Source organism: Pristiophorus japonicus, chromosome 3 (genome assembly GCF_044704955.1).
Source record: "Pristiophorus japonicus isolate sPriJap1 chromosome 3, sPriJap1.hap1, whole genome shotgun sequence".
NCBI lineage: Eukaryota > Metazoa > Chordata > Chondrichthyes > Pristiophoridae > Pristiophorus > Pristiophorus japonicus.
Genome location: NC_091979.1, coordinates 160,541,204 through 160,566,405, shown reverse-complemented (window position 1 = coordinate 160,566,405; position 25,202 = coordinate 160,541,204). Strand labels below are relative to the sequence as shown.

Sequence of the window (25,202 nt, the reverse complement as noted above, 5' to 3'; positions counted from 1 at the left end):
CCTGGTTCCATTCTTATCTATCTAATCTTAGCCAGAGAATCACCTGCAACGGCTTCTCTTCCCGCCCCCGCATCGTTACCTCTGGTGCCCCCCCAAGGATTTATCCTTGACCCCCTCCTATTTCTCATCTATATGTTGCCCCTTATCGACACCATCCGAAAACACAATGTTCGTTTCCACAGCTGATGACACCAGCTCCACCTCACTACCACCTCTCTCGACCCCACCACAGTCTCTAAATTGTCAGACTGCTTTTCCGACATCCAGTTCTGGATGAGTAGAAATTTTCTCCAATTGAATATTGGGAAGAGTGAAGGCATTGTTTTCGGTCCCCACCACAAACTCCGTTCTCTAGCCATTGACTCCATCCCTCGCCCCAACTCCTGTCTGAGGCTGAACCAGACTGTTCGCAGCCTTGATGTCATATTTGACCCTGAAATGAGCTTTCGACCACATATCCGCTTTAGTGTTCATTGTGCTTTTGTTGTATCTAACCTGGGACTGCTTGATGCTGACACATTCACACCAGCATCCATCAACTTAAAGAGCACACAATTCACTGAATTATTTCTTGCTTTTGGACATTGTTTGAATTGTTTCAATCGCAGTAACTGTGAGTTTCAAACAGGTTTCTTAATATTTTAGTTTGTCTTGTCTTCAGTTACCTAGTATAAAATATACAGATTACAGAAGAACTTTGAATGCAAAATGCTTTCTTTCTTGAAAATTAATAATCATTTTGGTTGTACTTTTTTTGATAGAGTTCTCCGAAAATTTCAATATCTCCTCAACCCAAGACAAATTTATAATCTTGACAGGGGTGGACCTGTGCCAGGGTAAGTGTGATTATGTGATAAGATTTTAAACAATGGATAATGTTCATGGATTAATTATTATGTTTTTTTTGGCCCATGGGGAAATCTACTACACAAGATGGTAAGGCCAATAGCACTATTGGCATCAAGTTTCCACATGATTTGCTCCTGATTTTTAGGAGCAACTGGTGCAGAACGGAGTATCTTAGAAATCGGAATTCTCCACATTTACCGGTAGTTTTCTGCAGTTCTAGTCAGGTAGAACAGTTTCACTTTGGAACAGAATTTTTTTTCCAAAAGGGGGCGTGTCCGGCCACTGGTGTCTGATTTGAAAGTTTCCACAGTGAAAACGTACTCCAAACTAACTTAGAATGGAGCAAGTGAAGATTTTTGTAGGCTTGAAAAAACCTTGTCTACACTTTAAAAAATCAGGCGCAGGTTACAAATTAGGCGTCGGGAACGAGGTGGGGGGAGGAAGGGAAGTCATTAAATTCTACAATCAATCCTTAGTTAGACTTATACAAATATTATACAAATAAATCCAACCTGAATAAAAATTTATAAGCAAAGAAAAGATTAAATAAACCATATTCCTACCTGTGTGAAAGTGCTTCAGGCAGGCCTTTCAGGCAGCGGTGTGGCGTCAGTGTCTCGACGGCAGCGGCAGGCAGCAAGCAGCCTTCGAGCTGAGCTGCAGTGCTTGAGGCAGGGGTGTGGCGTCAGTGTCTCTCGACGGCAGGGGCAGGCAGCGGCGTCAGTGGCTGGTTGGGAGCAGCAGCAGCCTTCGAGCTGTGAGGGGGACTGACTGAGGCCATTTGGACAGGGAGAGGCAGCCACATCGATATCTTTATATTTAAATTTGCAGAATGGGTTCACCACATTATGCAATAGTTTGCTTCCTCATGCAAGAAATTTTTTGTTCTTGGTGGAAGTTGATCCATTGCAAAGTTGAATTGGCACTTTTATTTCTCCAAACACACAGTCCTTAATTTGCAGGCACCGGTTCTGCAAGTTTAGCAGTGAAAAGCTGAACTCACTGATTTCGGCAGGTGATTTATTCAGCAGTGCTGCTAAAAGCACTCCCTCACACACAGAAATATCAAGAAAATTAAAATACAAGCCTTTGCAGGGGTCCAAGAAACAAATCTTCACTTTTTCTGCAGCACTTTTAAAAATGGCCGAGTGCCAATGTTTACTTCAGACTGCGCGTGCGCGAACACTCCAACGCGCACGCGCAGGGTTGCCGGCACCAAGAAGCCTCATTTAAATTGTACCCGCCCCCTCCTACTTACAAAATCGGCGCGAGTGGTAGGCTCCGCCCCCTATGTGCCGTGCCAAGCAGACATCGAGCTCAAAGGAACTCGAGAATACCGCGTTTTTTTTCCGGCGCTGTTTTCGGCGCGAAAAACAGGCGCCCAGCTCTGAGGTGCGCCTTTTTCACCGCGTGTGGAAACTTGGGGCCATTGATACTAACGATCTGACTGTGATCAGCCAGTTCCACATAGATTAGAGATCTAATCTGGGATGTTCCTGGTTATACGTCTTAGTGCTAGCTTGTTTAATATTTAGTACGTGAAAAAAATATACGCAAGGAGTATTGACAGAAGCAGAAACATGCAGCTTATCGATGAAGTGGTAGATTTGAATGCTTTCATGGATTTATCTAAAGTTAAACTTTGTTTAGTTGCTGTTCAGTTTAGTGTGAGACTGGTTTGTCGATCTGGTTTGCATTAAGATGGAAGCGGTAGAAGTATCATTGGTTAAATGCCATGCTATCTCAAACAATTCATTTATACATGGTACAGCATGTTTTCATCATTTCCAATGATCATGATTTAATGATATGTTACGATGTTTAACCATGGTTAAAATATTGTTGGGATATAAAAACTAGTTACACGTCAAACAGCAATAAATTGACTTGGGTCATGGTCAGGTTATGTTGGAATCACCATAACAGCAACAAAAATTTAAAATATAATTATTTGATCATTTAGTAAAATAATAGAGCATCCAACCCTCACTCATTTAATAAAGTATTCAATTTTTAAAAATCTGCCTATTGCCTGTATTTGAGCTGTAGAATGAAAGGTTTGGATATGTCTAAAATAATTATGTTCTATGGTGTTTTGTCAAATGTACACATTACCTGTTTGTTTTTCAATATAGCAATTTTGAAGTTAATAACATTTGAGCAAAGTTGTGATCAGTTGTAGGGTTTGATGTTGATTCATATGGAACACGATTTTATTATAAACCTTTGATCTAGTTTTAATTGGTATTCAAATTCAGTCGGGTAGTGAAAACCGATTCAATAGTAATATTCAAAAGAGAATTCGATAACTACTTGAAGGGAAAAAAATTGCAGAGCTATGGGGAAAGAGCGGAGGAGTGGGGTTAGTTGGATAGCTCTGCCAAAGAGCTGGCACAGGCACGATGAGATGAATGGCATCCTTCTGTGCTGTATCATTCTATGATTCAATGAATAGGATTTTGCCTATTTTCAGCTGCATTGTTATGTTCTTTTTGCATTCTTGTTTTCACAGCTTGGTAACAGTGTAAATTTAATATGGAAGTTTAATACAAAGCAACCAAATCTCACTCTGAGTTAGTTGTACCTTGTCCACTGAGGGGTGATGTCAGGAAGCACTTCTTCACACAAAGGGTAATGGAAATCTGGGACTCGATTTCCACCACGAAGCTGTTGATGCTAGGTCAATTGAAAATTTCAAACTGAGATTGATAGAGTTCGGTTTGGATGCAAGAGTATTCAGGGTTAGGGAACCAAGGCAGGTGGATACAGATCAGCCATGATCTAATTGAATGATGGGAAAGGCTCGAGGGGCTGTATGGCTTTCTCCTATTCCTATGTTCCGATCTAACCAAGTAGATGGATCATGGACTGAGTAGCTTTCTGTTCGCTCCAGTCTGGAATCAGTGCATTATCCCCAGAGTCCATACTATGAATTGAGTTTGTTGCCTTGTACTAGCCATACACACTGCACACTCCTCTGTCATCTGAAACTCAGTGCCACTGTGAAAGCACAGGTATGTGTACTGTAAGAGCTCTGTTTTGGAAAAACTAGAGCGCACGGTGTTACAGTCAAGATAAGCTGGCCAGTGTGAGACATTAATGACATTTTGATTTAAAGTGCTTCACTTATGCCAGTTAAGCAGCACTGGATGTGAAGTACCTCAAGAATAGCGGAAAACAGTCTGCACTGGAGGTTTTAAGCCTACCACACACAATACGCCTCAGCTAACACAATACACAACAATGTTGATGGTCATGGAGCTAGTTGTAGTCTATATTGTGGAGAGAAAGCAGGAGAAATGGGAAATTTATAAGATTATTTTAAAAAGATGGCAGTGGATGGATAATATAATTTTAATTGTTTAATGTCTGTCTTTTAAGGCCTGTGATTCACACTTGACGAGAGGAGGAGGGTAGTGATCACATTATTTAGGTTAAGGATATGGAAACTATTTTCAAACTCATTGGGGTTTTGTCTATTCTCAGCTGTTATGTTGAACAAACTACTTTCAAGATTTCCAAATCTTTATTAGTGAATTGAATCCACAGATGAAGGTTTTACGTTTATTTGGTCTGCATTTTCAATAATTTCCTGTTTCACAATGTCTAATTCATGTATTTACTGCAAGTGTTTGTTTTCAGGTTTAATAATGGTTGTAACTAAATCTGAAAATGATGTACACAGTTAATATACTGGTGCTTCAAAGTTGTTGGTTTGATTCTGATTCATGAAATTGTACTTATTGGGAGCCTGCTACTTAGACAAAGCCGCAATGAAATAATCTCCTGTGCAACTTCTTGACAGTCTTATTGTAACACATTTACTATGCTTTGAAAAGTACTCTTACACAAAGATGTAGACACCTGTAGTAGTGAAAATTATTACTTTGCTTTCAAAGTAAACCTTTTGTTCTTGTACCTTGTTTTTTAAGGGATTTGGAAGGACTGATTTTGAATAAGTATGCCAAAAAGGTTCTACTTTTCTCTGGAATAATTCTTAGATTAACTGTAGGTATTGGTGAGCGGTTTTCATTATTTCCACTGTTGCAGACCTTAAGCATTTTAAATTTACCCAGGAAGTCGGAGAACATGACAGTAGTACCAAGTCCCACACCACAGTATCCCTGTTTCTTGAAGCTGTATGTAAATCAGGCTGAATCTAGTGTTGTGCGCTTAAGCCATTTATAATATGACGTGTATACTTTATGAAATTCATGACCATGTTTTTGTACATGTGTAGCCACTTTATTTTGAGAGATTCATATGAGATTCAGCTGTGGTTCAATGAAATTGTATTTGGGAATAGTACAGTCTGGGGCTAGGAGTAATGTTGGGGTAAGTAGTGGGCTAAATTTTCACCACCATTCTGCGCCATTTTTTTGGCGTATGCTGTTTTTTTTTTGGAGCAGACTAAAATCTGCAAATTTCGCCAAAGTTTCTGCACCATCCTAAAGTACTCGCGTCGATTTTTTTAGTTCCCGATTATTTGACGTCACTGGGGTGTGCCATATCTGGCCATTAAGCGAGTTTGGCCAAGTACGATTTTTTCAAAAGCGGCCCACTTCACGCTTCTGAAAAACTTAAGAAAATCGGCGCAGTGAAGACGCCATTGTTTTAGCTGAGCTGAAGACATGGCACTGGGGGCGGGAGGCTTTCGGCCTGGGATAGAAGCATTACCGAGGGGAGTGGGGGGGAGGCCTTTCGGCCCGGGATACCAGCGGGAGGGTCGGGGGGGGGGTGGTTGGTAGGCATTCGGCCTGGGATAGCAGCGGCACCGATGTTTCTGACTGTAAGTTCATATAGCCCACTGAGGAAAGCTATTAGGTATATTAGGACACTACAGGTGTAATTAAAAGAACCTCTGGGATGCTTTTGAGATGTCACAACCAGTCTTTCTGCCATATCTTTCTGGCCCGTTACATTTTCCATATATTCACATCACGGGGTCATGGTTGAGTTTACAAAGAGACAAATCAATTTTTTAAATCAGGCTCTTGGAATCCTTACGCCTATTAAGAAAATAGAAGTTCTTGGGGAGAGAAAAATCAGCAATGACACGAGCGGACAAGTTCAGCAGCAACGGGGACGGGTGGGGGGTGGGGGGGGGGGGGGGGGGGGAGGGGCCATTCAGCCCACGATAGCAGCGGCACTCGGGGGCATGTGCAGACCAGGGTGTGGTCCATGGATCGACATCAACCTTTTGCAGGAAGAGGGAAGGTGTGAGTGCTTTCTGTGAGTAGTTTCATTTTGTTTGCAACTAAGAAAAACAATGGGGGCAATCCTAACAATGCCTAATTTAGTAAGAACGTTTTGCATCGTGGCTATGCAAAGGAGAAGATTAATAAGACAACAAGATGTCAGGAACCAGAGAGCATGCAGAATGATGGCGAGGAGGCCTTACCCGAATTGGGTGTACACAGAGATGTGCTCATACTTGCACCTGAGTGAGGCAGATTGCATTCGCAAGCTGTGCTTTTGGAAGGAGGTGATCAAGGGATCTGCTAACTTATCAGGGCAGACCTTCAGCCTAGAAGCAGGAGGAGGACTGCACTACCTATAGAGGTCAAGGTGACTGCAGCACTTGCCTTCTATGCCTTCAGCTCCTTTCAGGCATCAACAAAGGACGTATGCTGCATCTCACAGCATGCGACACATAGGTGCGTTCACCAGGTGACAACTGCACGATACGCACGCAGGGACAACTACATCAAGTTCCCCATGACGGCCCAGGCAATGCGTGACATGGCTGTGGACTTCTCGAGGATTGCTGGTTTCCCCAAGTACAGGGAGTGATTGACTGTACCCAGATCGCATTGTGAGCATCTTTGAACGATTCAGAGGTTTACAGGAACAGGAAAGGATTCCACTCACTAAATGTCCAGCTAGCCTGCGACGACATGCATCGAATCCTGGCAGTTGATGCCAGATACCCAAGGAGCACCCATCTTAGGTGAAAGTGCTAGATCTGACATTTTTCAGCAGCAGCCAGAAGGGCAGAGCTGGCTGCTGGGGAACAAGGGTTAGAAACATAGAAAATAGGTGCGGGAGTAGGCCATTCGGCCCTTCGAGCCTGCACCACCATTCAATAAGATCATGGCTGATCATTCACCTCAGTACCCCTTTCCTGCTTTCCCACCATACCCCTTGATCCCTTTAGTCGTAAGGGCGATATCGAACTCCCTCTTGAATATATCAAACAAACTGGCATCAATAACTCTCTGCGGAAGAGAATTCCACAGGTTAACAACTCTGATTGAAGAAGTTTCTCCTCATCTTGGTCCTAAATGGCTTACCCTTCATCCTTGGACTGTGACCCCTGGTTCTGGACATTGGAAACATTCTTCCTGCATCTAACCTGTCCAGACGCATCAGAATTTTAAATGTTTCTATGAGATCCCCTCTCATTCTTCTAAACTCCAGTGAATACAGGCCCAGTCGATCCAGTTTCTCCTCATATGTCAGTCCAGCCATCCCAGGAATCAGTCTGGTAAACCTTCGCTGCACTCCCTCAATAGCAAGAATGTCCTTCCTCAGATTGGGAGAACAAAACTAAACATAATATTCTAGGTGAGGCCTCACCAAGACCCTCTACAGCTGCAGCAAGACCTCCCTGCTTCTATACTCAAATCCCCTAGCTATGAAGGCCAACATGCCATTTGCCGCCTTCACCGCCTGCTGTACCTACATGCCAACCTTCAATGACTGATGTAACATGACACCCAGGTCTCATTGCACCTCCCCTTTTCCTAATCTGCCGCCATTCAGATAATATTCTGCCTTCGTGTTTTTGCCACCAAAGTGGATAACCTCACATTTATCCACATTATACTGCATCTGTCATGCATTTGCCCACTCACCGGAACCTGTCCAAGTCACCTTGCAGCCTCTCAGCATCCTCCTCACAGCACACACCGCCCACCCAGCTTAGTGTCATCTGAAAACTTGGAGATATTAATCTCAATTCCTTCATCTAAATCATTGATGTATATTGTAAATGGCTGGGGTCCCAACACTGAGCCCTGCGGCACCCCACTGGTCACTACCTGCCATTCTGAAAAGGACCCCTTTATCCCGACTCTCTGCTTCCTGTCTGCCAACCAGTTTTCTATCCACGTCAATACATTACCCCAAAGACCATGTGCTTTAATTTTGTGCACAAATCTCTTGTGTGGGACCTTGTCAAAAGCCTTTTAAAAGTCCAAATACACCACATCCACTGGTTCTCCCTTGTCCACTCTACTAGTCACATCCTCAAAAAATTCTAGATTTGTCAAGCATGATTTCCCTTTCATAAATCCATGTTGACTTGGACCGATCTTGTCGCTGCTTTCCAATTGCAATGCTATTTCATCTTTAATATTTGATTCCAACATTTTCCCCACTACTGATGACAGATTAACCAGTCTATAATTCCCTGTTTTCTCTCTCCCGTTAGATTAGCTACCCTTCAGTCCATAGGAAATGATCCAGAGTCGATAGACTGTTGTAAAATGATCACCAATGCATCCACTATTTCTAGGGCCACTACCTTAAGTACTCTGGGATGTAGACTCTCAGGCCCTGGGGATTTATCGGCCTCCAATCCCGTCAATTTCTCTAACACAATTTCCTGACTAAGAAGGATTTCCTTCAGTTCCTCCTTCTCACTAGACCCTCGGTCCCCTAGTATTTCCGGAAGGTTATTTGTGTCTTCCTTCGTGAAGACAGAACCAAATTATTTGTTCAATTGGTCTGCCATTTCTTTGTTCCCCATTATAAATTCACCTGATTCTGACTGCAAGGGACTTACGTTTGTCTTCACTAATCATTTTCTCTTCACATATCTATAGAAGCTTTTGCAGTCAGTATTTATATTCCCAGCAAACTTACTCTCAGACTCTATTTCCCCCCATCTAATTAAATCCTTTGTCCTCCTCTGCTGAATTATAACATTCTCCCAGTGCTCAGGTTTGCTGCTTTTTCTGGCCAATTTATATGCCTCTTGGATTTAACACTATCCCTAATTTCCCTTGTTAGCCATGGTTGAGCCACCTTCCCCATTTTATTTTTACTCCAGACAGGGATGTACAATTGTTGAAGTTCATCCATGTGCTCTTTAAATGTTTGCCATTGCCTATCCACCATCAATCCTTTAAGTATCATTCGCCAGTCTATTCTAGCCAATTCACGTCTCATACCATCGAAGTTACCTTTCCTTAAGTTCAGGACCATAGTCTCTGAATTAACTATGTCACTCTCCATCTTAATAAAGAATTCTACCATATTATGGTCACTCTTCCCCCAAGGGGCCTCGCACAACAAGATTGCTAATTAGTCCTTTCTAGTTAGACATCACCCAGTCTAGGATGGCCAGCCCTCCAGTTGGTTCCTCGACATATTGGTCGAGAAAACCATCCCCAATACACACCAGGAAATCTTCCTCCACCGTCCTGCTACCAGTTTGGTTAGCCCAATCTATATGTAGATTAAAGTCGCCCATGATAACTGCTGTACCTTTAATGCACGCATCCCTAATTTCTTGTTTCATGCTGTCCCCAACCTCACTACTACTGTTGGGTGGTTTGTACACAACTCCCACTAGCGTTTTCTGCCCTTTCGTATTCCGCAGATCTACCCATACAGATTCCACATCATCCAAGCTAATGTCCTACCTTACTATTGCGTTAATTTCTTCTCTAACCAGCAACGCTACCCCATCTCCTTTTCATTTCTGTCCATCCTTCCTGATTGTTAAATACCTCTGGATGTTGAGTTCCCAGCCTTGGTCCACCCTGGAGCCATGTCTTACGGGCTCGCCATCTGGCTCATAACCCGGCCCCCTCCCCCCCCCGACGCAATACCCGGACAGACTCCCAGCCTCGGTACTATTATGTTCCGAACACAGATGAGGCTGCACACGGGGAAGTTAAAGTAACAGTGACCTCCGTCTTTATTAAAACACTCCAGAGTGAGGAACAGGCCTTAGGGGCCGGCTTATATACAGTGCTCCCAAGGGATGTTGGGATCCCTTGGGACTTCAGCAGATGTGCTCCCTGGTGGCGGAACGTGGGAGTGCATGCTTTACAGATACACAACATCACCCCCACTCCCAAAGTCAAAGTGAAAACTATTTACAAGGTGAGGTGGTCGGGAGCCTTTCTTTCCCTGGTGGACCGCCTCGGTACAAATGTCTGTTCTGGTGTGTTGGCTGTGCCCTCGCTGGGCTGGCATGTTTTTGGCCCTGCAGGGCTGCCAGGTGAGCCTGGCCTTGCTGGGCTGTTGGGCATGATTTGTTCGATTTCCTGCTCTGGGGTGGTGTCGTTGATCCTTTGGGTGAGTGTTGTGGGCTCGAAAAAGGTGGTGTCTGCTGTGGGTTGTTCAGGGCAGTCTGTGAACCGCAGCCTCGTTTGGTCCAGGTGCTTTCTGCAAATTTGTCCATTGTCTTGTTTGACGACAAACACCCTATTCCCTTCTTTAGCTATCACCGTGCCCGCTTGGGACCATGTCCATATTTTGGCACATACACAGGGTCATTCAGATCAATTTCCCGTGACACAGTTGGGCGACCATCGTTTACATTTTGTTGCTGCTGCCTGCTCTCTACCTGATCATGCAAGTTGGGGTGAACCAGCGAGACTCTGGTTTTAAATGTCCTTTTCATGAGTAGCTCAGCCTGGGGCACCCTTATGAGCGAGTGGGGTCTCGTGCGGTAGCTGAGCACTACTCGGGACAGTCGGGTTTAAACGGGGTCGAGGTGACATGTTTGATCCCATTGCGGGTCATAAATTCTTTAAATTCGGTACTGGTGAAACATGGTCCGTTGTCACAGACCAGTATGTCAGGCAGGCCGTGGGTGACAAACATGGCCCTCAGGCTTTCAATGGTGGCGGTTGCGGTGCCTCCTGACATTATTTCACATTCAATCCATTTTGAAAAAGCATCCACCACCACCAGGAACATTTTACCGAGAAACAGGCCCGCATAGTCGACATGGATCTTTGACCATGGTCTGGAGGGCCAGGACCACAAACTTAGTGGTGCCTCTCTGGGCGCGTTGCTCAACTGAGCGCACACACTGCATTGTTGTACACAGGACTCTAAGTCAGAGTCGATACCGGGCCATCACACGTGAGATCTGGCTATCGCTTTCATCATTACTATACCCGGGTATGTACTGTGGAGATCCGAGATGAACATCTCCCTGCCCTTTTATGGGTAGCACTACGTGGTTACCACACAATAGGCTGAATATACAGCTCGTCCTTTCACCGCTGGAACGGCTTGATTAGCTCTTGCATTTCAACGGGGATGCTGGCCCAGCTCCCATGCAGTACACAGTTTTTGACTAGGGACAGCAGAGGATCTTGGCTGGTCCAAGTCCTAGGGGCCAAGTTTCGGCCTGAGTTGCTCCTGTTTTTTTGGAGCAACTGGTTTAGAATGGAGCAACTGGTTTAGAATGGAGTATCTTCGAAATTGCAATTCTCGGCATTTAGTTTGCTCCAGTTCTAGTCAGTTGGAACAGTTTCAGTTTGGAACAGATTTTTTTTTTCAAATGGGGGCATGTCCGGCCACTTACGCCCGTTTTGAAAGTTTAGGCAGTGAAAACTTACTCCAAACTAACTTAGAATGGAGTAAGTGTAGATTTTTGTACGCTCAGGAAAAACCTTGTCTACACTTAGAAAATCAGGCGTAGGTTACAAATCAGGCGTAGGGAATTGGGGGGGGGGGGGGGTTTTAAAGGGAAGTTTACAAACATTAAACACTTCAGTTTTACAAATAAAGAGCCATCATCAATAATAAATGATAAAAACATCAATAAATCAATTAAAAAAAAATTAATAAGAAATAATTTTTTTTAAAATCAAGAAATAAAACATTTTCTACTTACCGACTGCAGCACCGGGAGCCCTCCAACAGCATGCTGGGATTCCCCCCCCCCCCCCCCCCCCCCAGTGTGTCTCTGTCAGTGTCTCTATCTCTCTGTCTGTCTGTGTGTGTCTCTCACTGTCTGTCAGTGTCTGTGTTTCTGACAGCGAGAGGAGGGAGAGAGGGGGAGCGGGGAGGAGAGAGGGGGGAGAGAGAAGGGAGGGAAGGCCGGGGGGGGGGAGGAGGAGGAGGCGGAGGAGGGGGGAAGGAGGCGGGAGAGGGAGGCTGAACGGGCCGGGCCCAAGACTTCGGGCAGGGCCCGTCCCCAGCACCAGATTTACAGGTAGGTGGCGTTGGGTCGGGTCCGGGATCGGGAGCGCGGGTCGGGTCGGGGGGGCGGAGGGAGGTCGGGTCGGGTCCGGGGGGGATGGCGGTCGGGAGCACAGGTCGGGTCGGGGGGTTGGGTGGAGGGAGCGCGGGTCGGGTCCGGGGGTGGGGTGGGAGGGAGGGTCGGTCGGTTTGGGTCGGGGCATGGGGGCAGAGGGGGGTCGGTTCGTGTCGGGGGCGGGGGGAGGGGGGAGGGGGGAGGGAGGTCAGGTTGGGTCGGGTCGGGTCCGGGTGGTGGGGGGGGGGGCGGGAGCGCGGGGGGGGTCGGAGTGGTGGTGGGAGGGAGGTCGGGTCGGGTTGGGGGGGGGCGTTGGGGGAGGGCGGGAGAGGGAGGTCAGGTCGGGTGGGGGGGGGGGCGGAGCGCGGGTCCGGTCCGGTCCGTGGGCGGGGGGGGGGGGGCGGGAGTCAAGAGTCGGGTCGGGAGGAAGCAGGAGCTGGGTGTGGGAGGCAGCCTTATCCACGCAGCCCCAGTGAGGCCATTCGGCCAGGGCTAGGGGCTGCGTGCTTCGGGCCCCTCCCACACAGTTTTGGGCGCCTGGAGCTACTGCACATGCGCGCCCACTGTAGCGTGCATGTGCAAAGGTCCCGGCAATGTTTTCAGCCCAGGGACCCAAGCTCCGCCCCCCACAGCTCCTGCTCCAGAGGACCTGCAGGGAGCCGGAGAATAGGTAAGTTTTTTTTAGGCGCACTTTGTGGCGCAAAAAAACGGGCGTCCAGGTCGGGGCTGCGCCGTTCTAGGCGCGGCCCGAAACTTCAACAAGTCTGCGGGCTGCGCCACCATCAACAAGTTTGCAGGCTGCGCCATTTCCACCCCCGTGGTGGGCAATGGTAGCCGACTGAGAGCATCCGCACAGTTCTCAGTGCCTGGCCTGTGGCGGGTGATAGAGTTATACGCTGAAAGTGTGAGTGTCCACCTTTGTATGCGGGCAGAGGCATTAGGATTGATCCCCTTGTTTTCAGCGAACAAGGATATGAGGGGCTTGTGATCGGTTTCCAGCTCAAATTTGAGGCCAAACAGGTACTGATGCATTTTCTTTACCCCGAACACACACGCTAATGCATCTTTCTCAATCATGCTGTAGGCTCTCTCGGCCTCAGACAAGCTCCTGGAGGCATAGGCGACAGGTTGCAACTTCCCCGCAACGTTAGCTTGTTGTAATACACACCCGACTCCGTACGACGACGTGTCACATGTTAGCACAAGTCTTTTACACGGGTTGTACAATACAAGCAGCTTGTTGGAGCATAAAACGTTTCTGGCTTTCTCAAAAGCAATTACTTGTTTTTTTTTCCCCATACCTAGTTCTCACCTTTACGCAATAACACATGTAGTGGCTCTAAGAGGGTGCTTAACCCCGGTAGGAAGTTACCAAAATAGTTGAGGAGTCCCAGGAATGACCGCAGCTCCATGACGTTCTGTGGCCTGGGCACGTTCCTGATAGCCTCTGTTTTGGCGGCGCCTGTGGGCCGAATGCCGTCCGCTGCAATCTTTCTCCCCAAAAACTCCACTTCTGTTGCCATAAAGATGCATTTCGACCTCTTCTGACGCAGCCCTACACGATCCAATCGCTGGAGGACCTCCTCCAGGTTTTGTAGGTGCTCGACAGTGTCCCGACCCGTGACCAACATGTTGTCCTGAAAAACCACCTTGCGTGGTACCGACTTGAGTAGGCTCTCCATGTTTCTCTGGAAGATCGCTGCAGCCGACCGAATTCCAAACGGGCATCTGTTGTAAATGAACAGTCCCTTGTGCATGTTGATGCAGGTGAGGCCCTTCGAAGATTCCTCCAGCTCCTCCGTCATGTAGGCCGAAGTCAGGTCGAGCTTGGTGAACGTCTTGCCTCCTGCCAGTGTCGCAAATAGGTCGTCTGCCTTAGGTAGCGGGTATTGGTCCTGTAGTGAGAAACGATTAATAGTTACTTTATAATCGTCGCAAATCCTGACCGTGCCATCACTTTTGAGTACTGGAACAATCGGGCTGGCCCACTCACTGAATTCCACTGGGGAGATGATGCCCTCGCATTGCAGCCTGTCCAGCTCAATTTCCACTCTCTCCCTCATCATGTGAGGTACCGCTCGCGCCTTGTGGTGAATGGGTCGTGCCTCTGGGACCAAGTGGATCTGCACCTTCGCCCCGGAAAAGTTTCTAATGCCTGGCTCAAAAAGGGAAGGAAATTTGTTGAGAACCTGGGTACATGAGGCCTCATCGACAGGTGATAGCGCTCTGATGTCATCCCAGTTCCAGCAGATTTTGCCCAGCCAGCTCCTTCCAAGCAGTGTGGGGCCATCGCCCGGGACAATCCAGAGTGGCAGTTCGTGCACCGTGCCCTCGTAGTTGATCTTGACCATGGCGTTGCCCAGGACAGTGATCAGCTCTTTGGTGTACGTTCTCAGTTTCATGTGGATGGGGTCAGGGCTGGTCTGAGTGCCTTGTTGCACCACAGTCTCTCAAACATCTTTTTACTCATGATGGATTGGCTAGAACCAGTGTTCAGTTCCATGGCTACGGGTAAGCCATTCAATTTTACATTTAGCATTATAGGTGGACATTTTGTCGAAAATGTGTGCACCCCATGTGCTTCAGCATCTGCCTCCTCTCTCTGAGGCTCGAAATTGCTTTGATCCACCGTGGACCGATCTTCCTCTGCCCCGTGGTGGTTAGCAGGTTTTGCAGAGCTCGTTGGAGGTGCCCCATTGTTCCACAGCTCTTGCAAACACATCCTTTGAAGCAGTATGAATGGAAGCCTCCACAGCGCCAACAAGGTGTGAATTGCCTTGCATTCATCCTTTATTGGGGACTCAGTCATCTGGGTCACCTGAGGCCTGCTGGCAGTTGCAGACTCGTGGTTTCCGCCCTGTACATTTCTGCTCGCAAACACAGTTCCAGTTAATTTATGAACATTGCTAGCACTTGTGCGCTGAGCGATTTGTTTGGTGTTATCACTGGTGGACATAAACGCCTGTGCTATCGCAATGGCCTTACTGAGGGTCGGTGTCTCTGCAGTCAAAAGTTTTCGTTGGATGGTCTCGTGGCCAATGCCCAGTACAAAAAAGTCTCTGAGCATTTGCTCCAGGTAGCCATCAAACTCACATTGTCGAGCAAGTCGCCTTAGCTCGGCGACATAGCTCGCCACTTCCTGGCCTTCAGATCCCTGGCATGTGTAGAACCGATACCTCGCCATTAGCATGCTCTCCCTCGGGTTAAGATGCTCCCGAGTCAGTGTACACAACTCCTCATATGACTTATCTGTGGGTTTCACCGGAGCCAGAAGATACTTCATGAGGCTGTCGGTCGGTGCCCCGCAGACTGTGAGGAGGACCGCTCTCCTTTTTGCAGCGCTTCCTTCTCTGTCCAGCTCATTGGCTACAAAGTACTGGTCCAGCCATTCGACATAGGCTTCCCAGTCCTCACCCTCCAAGAATTTCTCCAGCATGCCCACAGTTTGCTGCACCTTTGCGTTGGATTCGTATACTCGTCGCCAGTTATTGTGTTACTAACACAGATGAGACTGCACACAGGGAGGTTAAAGTAACAGTGACCTCAGTCTTTATTAAGACACTCCAGAGCGAGGAACAGGCTTTAGGCGCCGGCTTATATACAGAGCTCCCAAGGGATGCACTCCCTGGTGGCGGAACATGGGAGTGCATGCTTTACAGATACACAACAGGTACAACATGTCCTACATAACCACACGCAGCATCATTGAGAGGACAATTTAAATACTAAAGCAACATTTCCGATGCCTGGACCATTCTGGAGGCTACCTGCAATATGCCCCTGAGATGGTCGGTCAGTTCACTGTCATGTGCTGCATGCTGCACAACTTAGCCATCATGAGGCACCAGGCACTGGAAGTTGAAGAGCAACCTCAGGCAAGAGGGGATGAGGAGAATGATGATCAGGCTGACGACGAGCAGCAGGAGGAGAAGGATGAGAAGCAGCAACAGGAGGAAGCCATGCTACCGTCTCAACCCGCAGGACGATGGTGGAGGAAGGAGGGCCCTCGTGCACCTATAGCCATTGCAAGAGCCTTACGTCAGCAGCTAATCCTTGAACACTTTGCAGTAACAAGGCTGAGCGGCACGTTTGATCTTTCACCATGTTGTCTGTTGCGTTAAATTAAAGAATAATGTTCATGATTCTGGTTTAATTGAAAAAAAAATTACATTTATTAAATATTTTTTAATTTGTACTTAACTTTAATTCAAAAAATTTGTTACAAACTTTAAACTTTTCCATTCAGATCACTTACAAACTGTCATGTATGTATGCTTGGGATTACTAGCCACCTGGTGGAGCCACTGTCGGAGGTCATTGGGCCGTACGCATGTGTGTGCGGTCCAGGTATAAAAGGCAAGCCATCATGTAATGTAATCACTTTGGGCCCTAATAAAGCAGAGCCAGGTTTGTACCTGTTAGTTTACAGTATTCAGTCTATCGAGTTATCACATACATAATATTTGACGACGAGGTTACTTAAGAACCTTCGCATGCAAAAATGAGCACAATTGGAATTCTGGAGAGATTTGTGGAGGGTGAGGACTGGGCAGATTTTGTAGCTCGCCTGGACCAGTAATTCATGGTCAACAAAATGGAGAAAGAGGTAGACGCAGTTTGGCGCAGGGCGGTCTTCCTCACGTTTTGCGGTCCGAAAATCTATGGGCTCATAAAGAATCTTCTCTTGCCTGCAAGTCCAACAGACAAGGATTATGAGGAATTGTGTGCTCTGGTACGTGACCATCTCAAACCAGAAGAAGGCATCATCATCTCACGATATCGATTCCAGAAGCACGTTCATTCTGAGGGCCAGGACGTCTTGGAATTCGTTGCCGTTGGGAGACATGCTGCGGGACTTCTTTGTAATTGGCATCAAGCACGAGGTGATCCTGCGTAAGCTACTGGCGGCAGAGACGCTGGATTTGAGCAAGGCCATCATGATTGCCTATGCATGACGACGGACAAAAATTTAAAGCAGATATCGAAAAATCGGATCTCGGCAAATACTGTAAACAAGATTGTATCGTCGTTTGGCAGAGCTGCATATGGAAGGGACTACTCGACTACATATGCGAAACCTGTGGCTGCCCAAAGTCCACCAATGGGAATGAATCCGATTTCACCATGTTGGCGTTGTGGGGGCAGTCATCGGCATCATCAGTGTTGGTTTAAACAGTACATTTGTAAGGGCTGTTCGAGAGTGGGGCATCTCCAGCGCATGTGTCCGCAACTGAGCAAGCATGCTGCGACACACCACATGGAGGATGATGACCAGTATAGCACGGATCCGGATATGCAGTCCGAGATACCAGAGGAGGAAGCGTATGGACTGTATTCATTCCTAATAAAGAGCCAATCGATAAGTTTCACATTAATCATTAACGGTGTGCCGGTACCGATGGAATTGGACACTGGTGCAAATCAATCAATAATGAGCCAGAGGATATTCGACAAGCTGTGGGATACTAAGGATATGAGGCCGAAGCTGAGTCCAGTCAATGCCAAGTTGCGTATGTATAGACATAGAAACATAGAAAATAGGTGCAGGAGTAGGCCATTCAGCCCTTCTAGCCTGCACCGCCATTCAATGAGTTCATGGCTGAACATGCAACTTCAGTACCCCCTTCCTGCTTTCTCGCCATACCCCTTGATCCCCCGAGTAGTAAGGACTTCATCTAACTCCCTTTTGAATATATTTAGTGAATTGGCCTCAACAACTTTCTGTCGTAGAGAATTCCACAGGTTCACCACTCTCTGGGTGAAGAAGTTTCTCCTCATCTCGGTCCTAAATGGCTTACCCCTTATCCTTAGACTGTGACCCCTGGTTCTGGACTTCCCCAACATTGGGAACATTCTTCATGCATCGAACCTGTCTAAACCCGTCAGAATTTTAAACGTTTCTATGAGGTCCCCTCTCATTCTTCTGAACTCCAGTGAATACAAGCCCAGTTGATCCAGTCTTTCTTGATAGGTCAGTCCCACCATCCCGGGAATCAGTCTGGTGAATCTTCGCTGCACTCCCTCAATAGCAAGAATGTCCTTCCTCAGGTTAGGAGACCAAAACTGTACACAATACTCCAGGTATGGCCTCACCAAGGCCCTGTACAACTGTAGCAACACCTCCCTGCCCCTGTACTCAAATCCCCTCGCTATGAAGGCCAACATGCCATTTGCTTTCTTAACCGCCTGCTGTACCTGCATGCCAACCTTCAATGACTGATGTACCATGACACCCAGGTCTCGTTGCACCTCCCCTTTTCCTAATCTGTCACCATTCAGATAATAGTCTGTCTCTCTGTTTTTACCACCAAAGTGGATAACCTCACATTATACTAAAGAACTCAACGGTGATTGGCAGTGCAGTAATCAAGGTGTCGTATGATGGTGCGGTTCATGATTTACCAAAATAGATTGTTCCAGGCAATGGTCCAACGCTGTTAGGCAGGAATTGACTTGAAGAAATCAAATGGAATTGGAACGATATCAAAGTGGTGTCATCAGAGGATGATATACCATGTGCTCAAATGCTGAGCAAGTTCCCCTCGCTGTTTGAACGAGGCATTGGCAATTTCACGGGAGCCAAGGAGCAGATCCACGTGGACTCGGATGCAAGACCCATCCATCATAAAGCTCGGATGGTTCCGTACATGATGAGGGAGAAGTTCGAAATCGAACTGGACAGACTCCAGCGTGAAGGGGTCATATCACCGGTCGAATTTAACAAATGGGCCAGCCCCATTATTCCTGTGTTGAAGAGTGATGGCACTGTCAGGATTTGTGGAGTGGAGACTACAAGGTTACGATCAACTGAGTTTTAAAACAGGATCAAGACCCGTTACCGAAGGCTGATGGCCTGTTTGCAACGCTAGCTAGGGGGAAGTTGTTCACTAAACTGGATCTGATGTCGGCCTAATTGACACAGGAGCTGGTCGAGACATCGAAGAAATTTGCGTGCATCAACATTCATAAGGGACTGTTTATCTACAACAGGTGTCCTTTCGGAATTCGCTCGGCTGCAGCCATATTTCAGAGGAACATGGAGAGTCTACTGAAGTCCATCCCTAGAACTGTTGTGTTCCAAGATGACATCCTGGTCACAGATTGTGACACCGCCAAACATCTAAACAACCTGGACGAGGTTCTACATCGTTTGGACAAAGTGGACCTCATACTGAAATGCTCGAAGTGCGTCTTCGTGACACCGGAAGTTGAATTTCTGGGGAGGAAAATTGCTGCTGACGGCATCAGGCCTATGGACTCGAAAACCAAGGCCATCAAAAATGCACCCAAGCCTCAGAATGTGACGGAGCTGCGTTCGTTCCTTGGTCTACTCAACTACTTCGGTACTTTCCTACCCAGATTGAGCACTTCATTAGAGCCACTGCACATGCTGCTAAGAAAAGGCGACAACTGGTTTTGGCGTATGTCTCAAGATCGAGCTTTTGAGAAAGCTACTAATCTGCTTCGCTCGAACAATTGCTGGTACATTATAATCCATGTAAGCATCTAGTATTGGCCTGTGATGCGTCGTCATAAGGAGTTGGTTGCGTGCTCCAACAAGCTAATGAGTCGGGTAAACTACAACCTGTTGCGTATGCTTCTAAAAGTTTGTCAAATGCAGAAAGAGCCTACAGCATGGTAGAAAAAGAAGCATTAGCCTGTGTGTATGGGGTTAAAAAGATGCATCAGTACCTGTTTGGTCTTCGGTTTGAACTGGAAACCGATCACAAGCCACTCATTTCATTGTTTTCGGAAAACAAAAGTATCAATACCAATGCATCATCCTGCATCCAGAGGTGGGCGCTGACATTATCTGCCTAGGATTATGTCATTCGCTATAGACCTGGCACCGAGAATTGTGCCGATGCACTGAGCCGTCTGCCGTTGCCCACATCGGAGGTGGAGACACCACAACCTGCAGACCTACTGTTAGTTATGGATGCTTTTAAAAGTGAAGGAACCCCTGTCACGGCTCAACAAGTTAAGACCTGGACCAGCCAGGACCTGATGTTATCGGTTGTGAAACGTTGTGTCCTTAGTGGTGATTGGTCTGCCATACCCAAGCAAGTGGGTGATGAGACCAAACCTTACAACTATTGCAAAGACGAACTATCCATTCAGTCAGATTGTTTACTGTGGGGTAATCGTGTTGTTATGCCGAAGAAAGGCAGAGAGAAATTTGTACATGATATACATAGCATTCATCCCAGTATTGTCATGATGAAAGCCATTGCCAGGTCTCATGTATGGTGGCCTGGAATTGACTCTGATCTGGAATCATGTGTGCATCAGTGCAACACTTGCATGCAGCTAAGTAAAGCATCAGCGGAATCGCCTCTGAGTCTGAGGTCGTGGCCATCTAAACCATGGTCCAGGATCCACATCGACTTTGCAGATCCCTTCCTGGGAAAGATGTTTTTAGTTGTGGTGGATGCATATTCCAAGTGGATAGAGTGTATAATCATGTCATCCAGTACATCCACAGCTACCATTGAGAGCCTTCGTGTCATGTTTGCCACTCATGGTGTGCCCGACATCGTTGTAAGCGACAACGGACCTTGCTTCACTAGTCTGGAGTTTCAAGAGTTCATGAAACTCAATGGTATCAAACTTGTGAGGTCAGCACCATTCAAACTTGCATCTAATGGTCAAGCAGAGCATGCTGAATAAACCATCAAGCAGAGTATGAAACGTGTAACTCAAGGTTCACTGCAGACTCGCATGTCATGCATATTGCTTAGGTACAGGACAAGACCCCACACGCTTACCGGGGTCCCTCCTGCTGAACTATTTATGAAGAGAGGTCTCAAGATCAAGCTCTCCCTTGTCCACCCTGACTTGAACGATCATGTTGAATATAGATGTCAAAGTCAGCAGTGGTATCATACAACATTTCTGTTAACAATCCTGTGTATGTACTAAATTATAGTCAAGGTCCCAAGTGGATCACCGATACTGTTACAGTCAAGGAGGGTAACAGAGTGTTTATCGTCAAGCTCAAGAATGGGCAAACATGCAGGAAACATATCGATCAGATAAAGCTGCGGCACACGGATGAACCGGAACAGTCTGAGGAAGACACAATCAGTGACCAACCAACCTACCCTCAGTCATCAGAGAACTCCGTTGTCATCAATGAATGTGGACTTTCAATCTCTGACGTGGTCATTGCCACTCCCATCAGATCGGCAACCAGCCCCCAGTCATAACAGACTCAGAACGCTCACCCAAGGCTGGAGTTGAACTGAGACAATCAACTTGGGAGCGAAAACCCTGGACCGTCTCAATTTGTAAAAAGACTGTTACTAATATCTTAAAGGGGGATATTGTCATGTATGTATGCTTGGGGTTACTAGCCACCAGGTGGTGCCACTGTTGGAGGTCATTGGGCTGTACGCACGTGTGTGGGGGCCAGGTATAAAAGGCAAGCAATCATGTAATGTAATCACTTTGGGCCCTAATAAAGCAGAGCCAGGTTTGTACATGTGCTGGTTTACAGTATTCAGTCTATTGATTTATTACATACATAACACATCCCATATGTGAAGTGTCCATCACACACAAGGTTCTTCATGGAATCATAACAATCAAAACCTATGCCTCACCAATCATGAAGACATCTCACTTATTTCCAAATCCTTTCAGCGGCCAGGTGCATCTCTTCCCCACTCAAGAACCTCTTCTCTCTCTCTATAGCAGTCTAACTTTAGCAACAGTTCTGGAGATATGTTTTGTGATGCACTTTGTACATGAAACTTTGTTATAAAGTACCAGTGAATCACAACTGAAATTATTTTAATTATTCAAACAGAGCCAACCATTTCCCACTGATATTTATGACCTTGTAATTACCTTGCCTCTTCCCAAGAAAGGAGCCAAATCACTTTTTGAGAGAAATTGTCCAAATGTAACAGTAATGAGTTTTTTTGACCTTAGGATGTCTCATTTTTAGTGCACATCACCATACAGAGTACTTGAGCACTGGCCTTAAAGCGATAGGCCAGGTTAGTAGCTAAACACTACAATCATACCCAAATTATCCACAAGCCATGCAAAGGGAGATAAAGCTGTAGGGCACTGCACATGCCTAGGTTTATCAGTTTCATCTAATGGTACATAAAAACATATAATTATGCGCACATGATGCACCATTTATTAAAATATTACATTAAAAACTGTTTTTCAAAATCTGCCAGCTAGATTTAGAATATAATATATATTTCAGGTACATGTACTTTCTAAGAATATCTAAATTGTGGAGATTAATCTCAAGCCCTACTTTAAAAAAAAATTATTCATGGGATGTGGCCGCCCCTGGCAAGGCCAGCATTTATTGACCATCCCTAATTACCCTCGAGAAGGTGGTGGTGAGCCGTCTTCTTGAACTGTTGCAGTCCATGTGGTGAAGGTACTCTCACAGTGCTGTTAGGGAGGGAGTTCCAGGATTTTAATCCAGCTACAATGAAGGAATAGCAATATACTTCCAAGTCAGGATGGTGTGTAACTTGGAGGTGATGGTATTCCCATATGCCTGCAGTCCATGTCCTTCTAGAAGTCCAGTGTTTGGGATGTGCTGCCGAAGAAGCCTTGGCGAGTTGCTGCAGTGCATTCTGTAGATGATGCACACTGCAGACATGGTATGCTGATGGTGGGAGTAAATGTTTAAGGTGGTGTGTGGGTTTCCAATCAAGTGGGCTGCTTTGTTATGGCTGGTGTCGAGCTTCTTGAGTATTGTTGGAGCTGCACTCACCCAAGTGAAGAGTGTTCTATCACATTCCTGACTTGTGCCTTGTAGATGGTCCTAACTTGTGCCTTGCAGATGATGGAAAGGCTTTGGGGAGTCAGGAGGTGGGTCACTTGCCACAGAATACCCAGCTTCTGACCTGCTCTTGTAGCCACAGTATTTATGTGGCTGGTCCAGTTAAGTCTCTGGTCAATGGTGACCCCAGGATGTTCATGGTGGGGGATTCAATGAATGTATGGTGTGATGCAAGTATAGTGAAATTTTCAGACACTATTGTTATTATGTCTGCAATTACCATCGAATAACTCCACAAGGCTTTGTACTGTGAGTAAGAGCTGAGTGACTTCAGTCCATTTAATACGACTGTAAAGTGAGAGCCAGCATGGCTGACCGCCTTTTATATGCCCCTGCACACCTGGGCAGGTAACCCCTGCGGCCTCCAACAGCAGCGCCCTCAGGTGGTACATCGTACATAGTTACATAGTGAATACAAAGAGTTTGCATACATGACATCATTCCTCCCCCAAAGTCTTTGATGCGAGCTGATTACAGGTTAAGGTGACCCGGAGTCCTGCGCTCCCTGGTTGACCGCCTGAGTGTCGCTTCTGGCCTGGGTGAGTTGGTTGGGCCGCTGCTGTCTTGCAGCGTGACTGGTTGGGCTGGACTGTTGGAGATGCTGGGATCATCCTCGTGGTTGGCAGCGAGGTCTGTTGTCGATTGGGCATGTATCGGTGGGCTGCTGAAGATGAGGTCCTCTTCCAGTGGTTCCTGGTTATCTGTGAATTGTAATTTGGTTTGGTCCAAATGTTTTCTGCACATTTGACCGTTAAGCAGTTTGACAACAAATACTCTATTGCCTTCCTTGGCTAATACAGTGCCGGCGACCCATTTGGGGCCCTGACCGTAATTCAGCACAAACACAGGGGCATTTACAGTGATGTCGCGTGATACAACCGCGCGATCATGGTACGTGTTTTGCTGATAACGCCTGGTTTCCATCTAATCAATGAGGTCAGGGTGTACTAAGGAGAGCCTGGTTTTGAGTGCTCGTTTCATTAGTAATTCTGCAGGGGGAACCCTGTAAGTGAATGCGGTCGTGTCCTGTAGCTGAGCAGTACCCGGGACAGGCGGGTTTGTAAGGAGCCTTCTGTGACACTTTCAAGCTCTGCTTTATGGTTTGGACTGCCTGCTCCACTTGGCCGTTGGATGCGAGCTTGAACGGGGCAGATCTGACATGCTTGATGCCATTGCGGGTCATGAATTCTTTGAATTCCGAGCCGGGCCACCAGACGTGAGACCTGATGATAGCCTTCATCATGACTATGCCTGGGTGGGTGCTGTGTAGGTCACATATCAAGGTTTCCCTGCCTTTCTTTGGCAAGATAACGTGGTTGCCCCATAAGAGGCAATCAGAATGGATCGACATTTCGTCTTTACGATGGTGAAACGGCTTGATCTCATCTTGCATGTCTCCAGGGACCGCTGACCAGCTCCCATTATGACGCAACTTTTTACAAGGGATAGCAGAGGATCCTGGCTGGTCCAGGTCTTAATTTGGCATGCCGTTACGGGTGACCGTTCGGCTATCAAAGATATCCATGGTCAGTAGCAGGTCTGCGGGCTGCGCCGTTTCCACCCCGGTGGTGGGCAATGGTAGTCGGCTGAGTGCATCGGCTCAGTTTTCAGTGCCTGGCCTGTGGCGGATCACATAGTCATAGGCAGATAATGTTAGTGCCCATCTTTGGATTCGAGACGAATCATTGGTGTTTATGCCTTTGCTTTCCGGAAACAGTGAGATTAGGGGCTTGTGATCCGTCTCTAACTCAAACCTGAGTCCGAACGAATATTGGTGCATCTTTTTTACACCGTAAACACAGGCTGGCGCCTCCTTTTCGACCATACTGTAGCCTCTTCCGGCCTTTGATAGGCTTCTGGACGCATATGCAACCGGTTGGAGCTTTCCCACTGCATTGGCTTGCTGCAAAACACACCCAACACCGTACATCGACGCATCACATGCTAAAACTAGACGTTTACATGGGTCATATAATACCAGCAACTTATTCGAACACAGCAGGTTTCTGGCCTTCTCAAAGGCGGCATCTTGATTTTTACCCCAAACCCAGTCGTCTCCCTTGCGAAACAGCTTGTGCAATGGTTCCAGCAAGGTGTTCAAGCCTGGAAGAAAGTTACCGAAATAGTTGAGGAGTCCCAGGAACGCGCGCAGCTCTATTACATTTCGTGGTGTGGGTGCATTCTTGATGGCTTCTGTCTTCGAGTCCGTGGGCCTGATGCCGTCTGCCGCAATCTTCCTCCCCAGGAATTCTACCTCTGGCGCCAGGAAGACACATTTGGATCGTTTGAACCGGAGTTCAACTC

The 25,202-nt window shown here is 46.8% G+C and overlaps 1 protein-coding gene across 1 annotated transcript in view; it reads left to right on the top strand.

The window, feature by feature from the left end:
- LOC139259133 (diacylglycerol kinase beta) overlaps positions 1-25,202 on the top strand; it is an 805,220-nt gene that overhangs the window by 442,148 nt on the left and 337,870 nt on the right. The window contains exon 16 of the mRNA XM_070874836.1: positions 762-836. Within this exon, the coding sequence (XP_070730937.1) occupies positions 762-836 (75 nt within the window). The remainder of the gene's footprint in view (positions 1-761; positions 837-25,202) is intronic.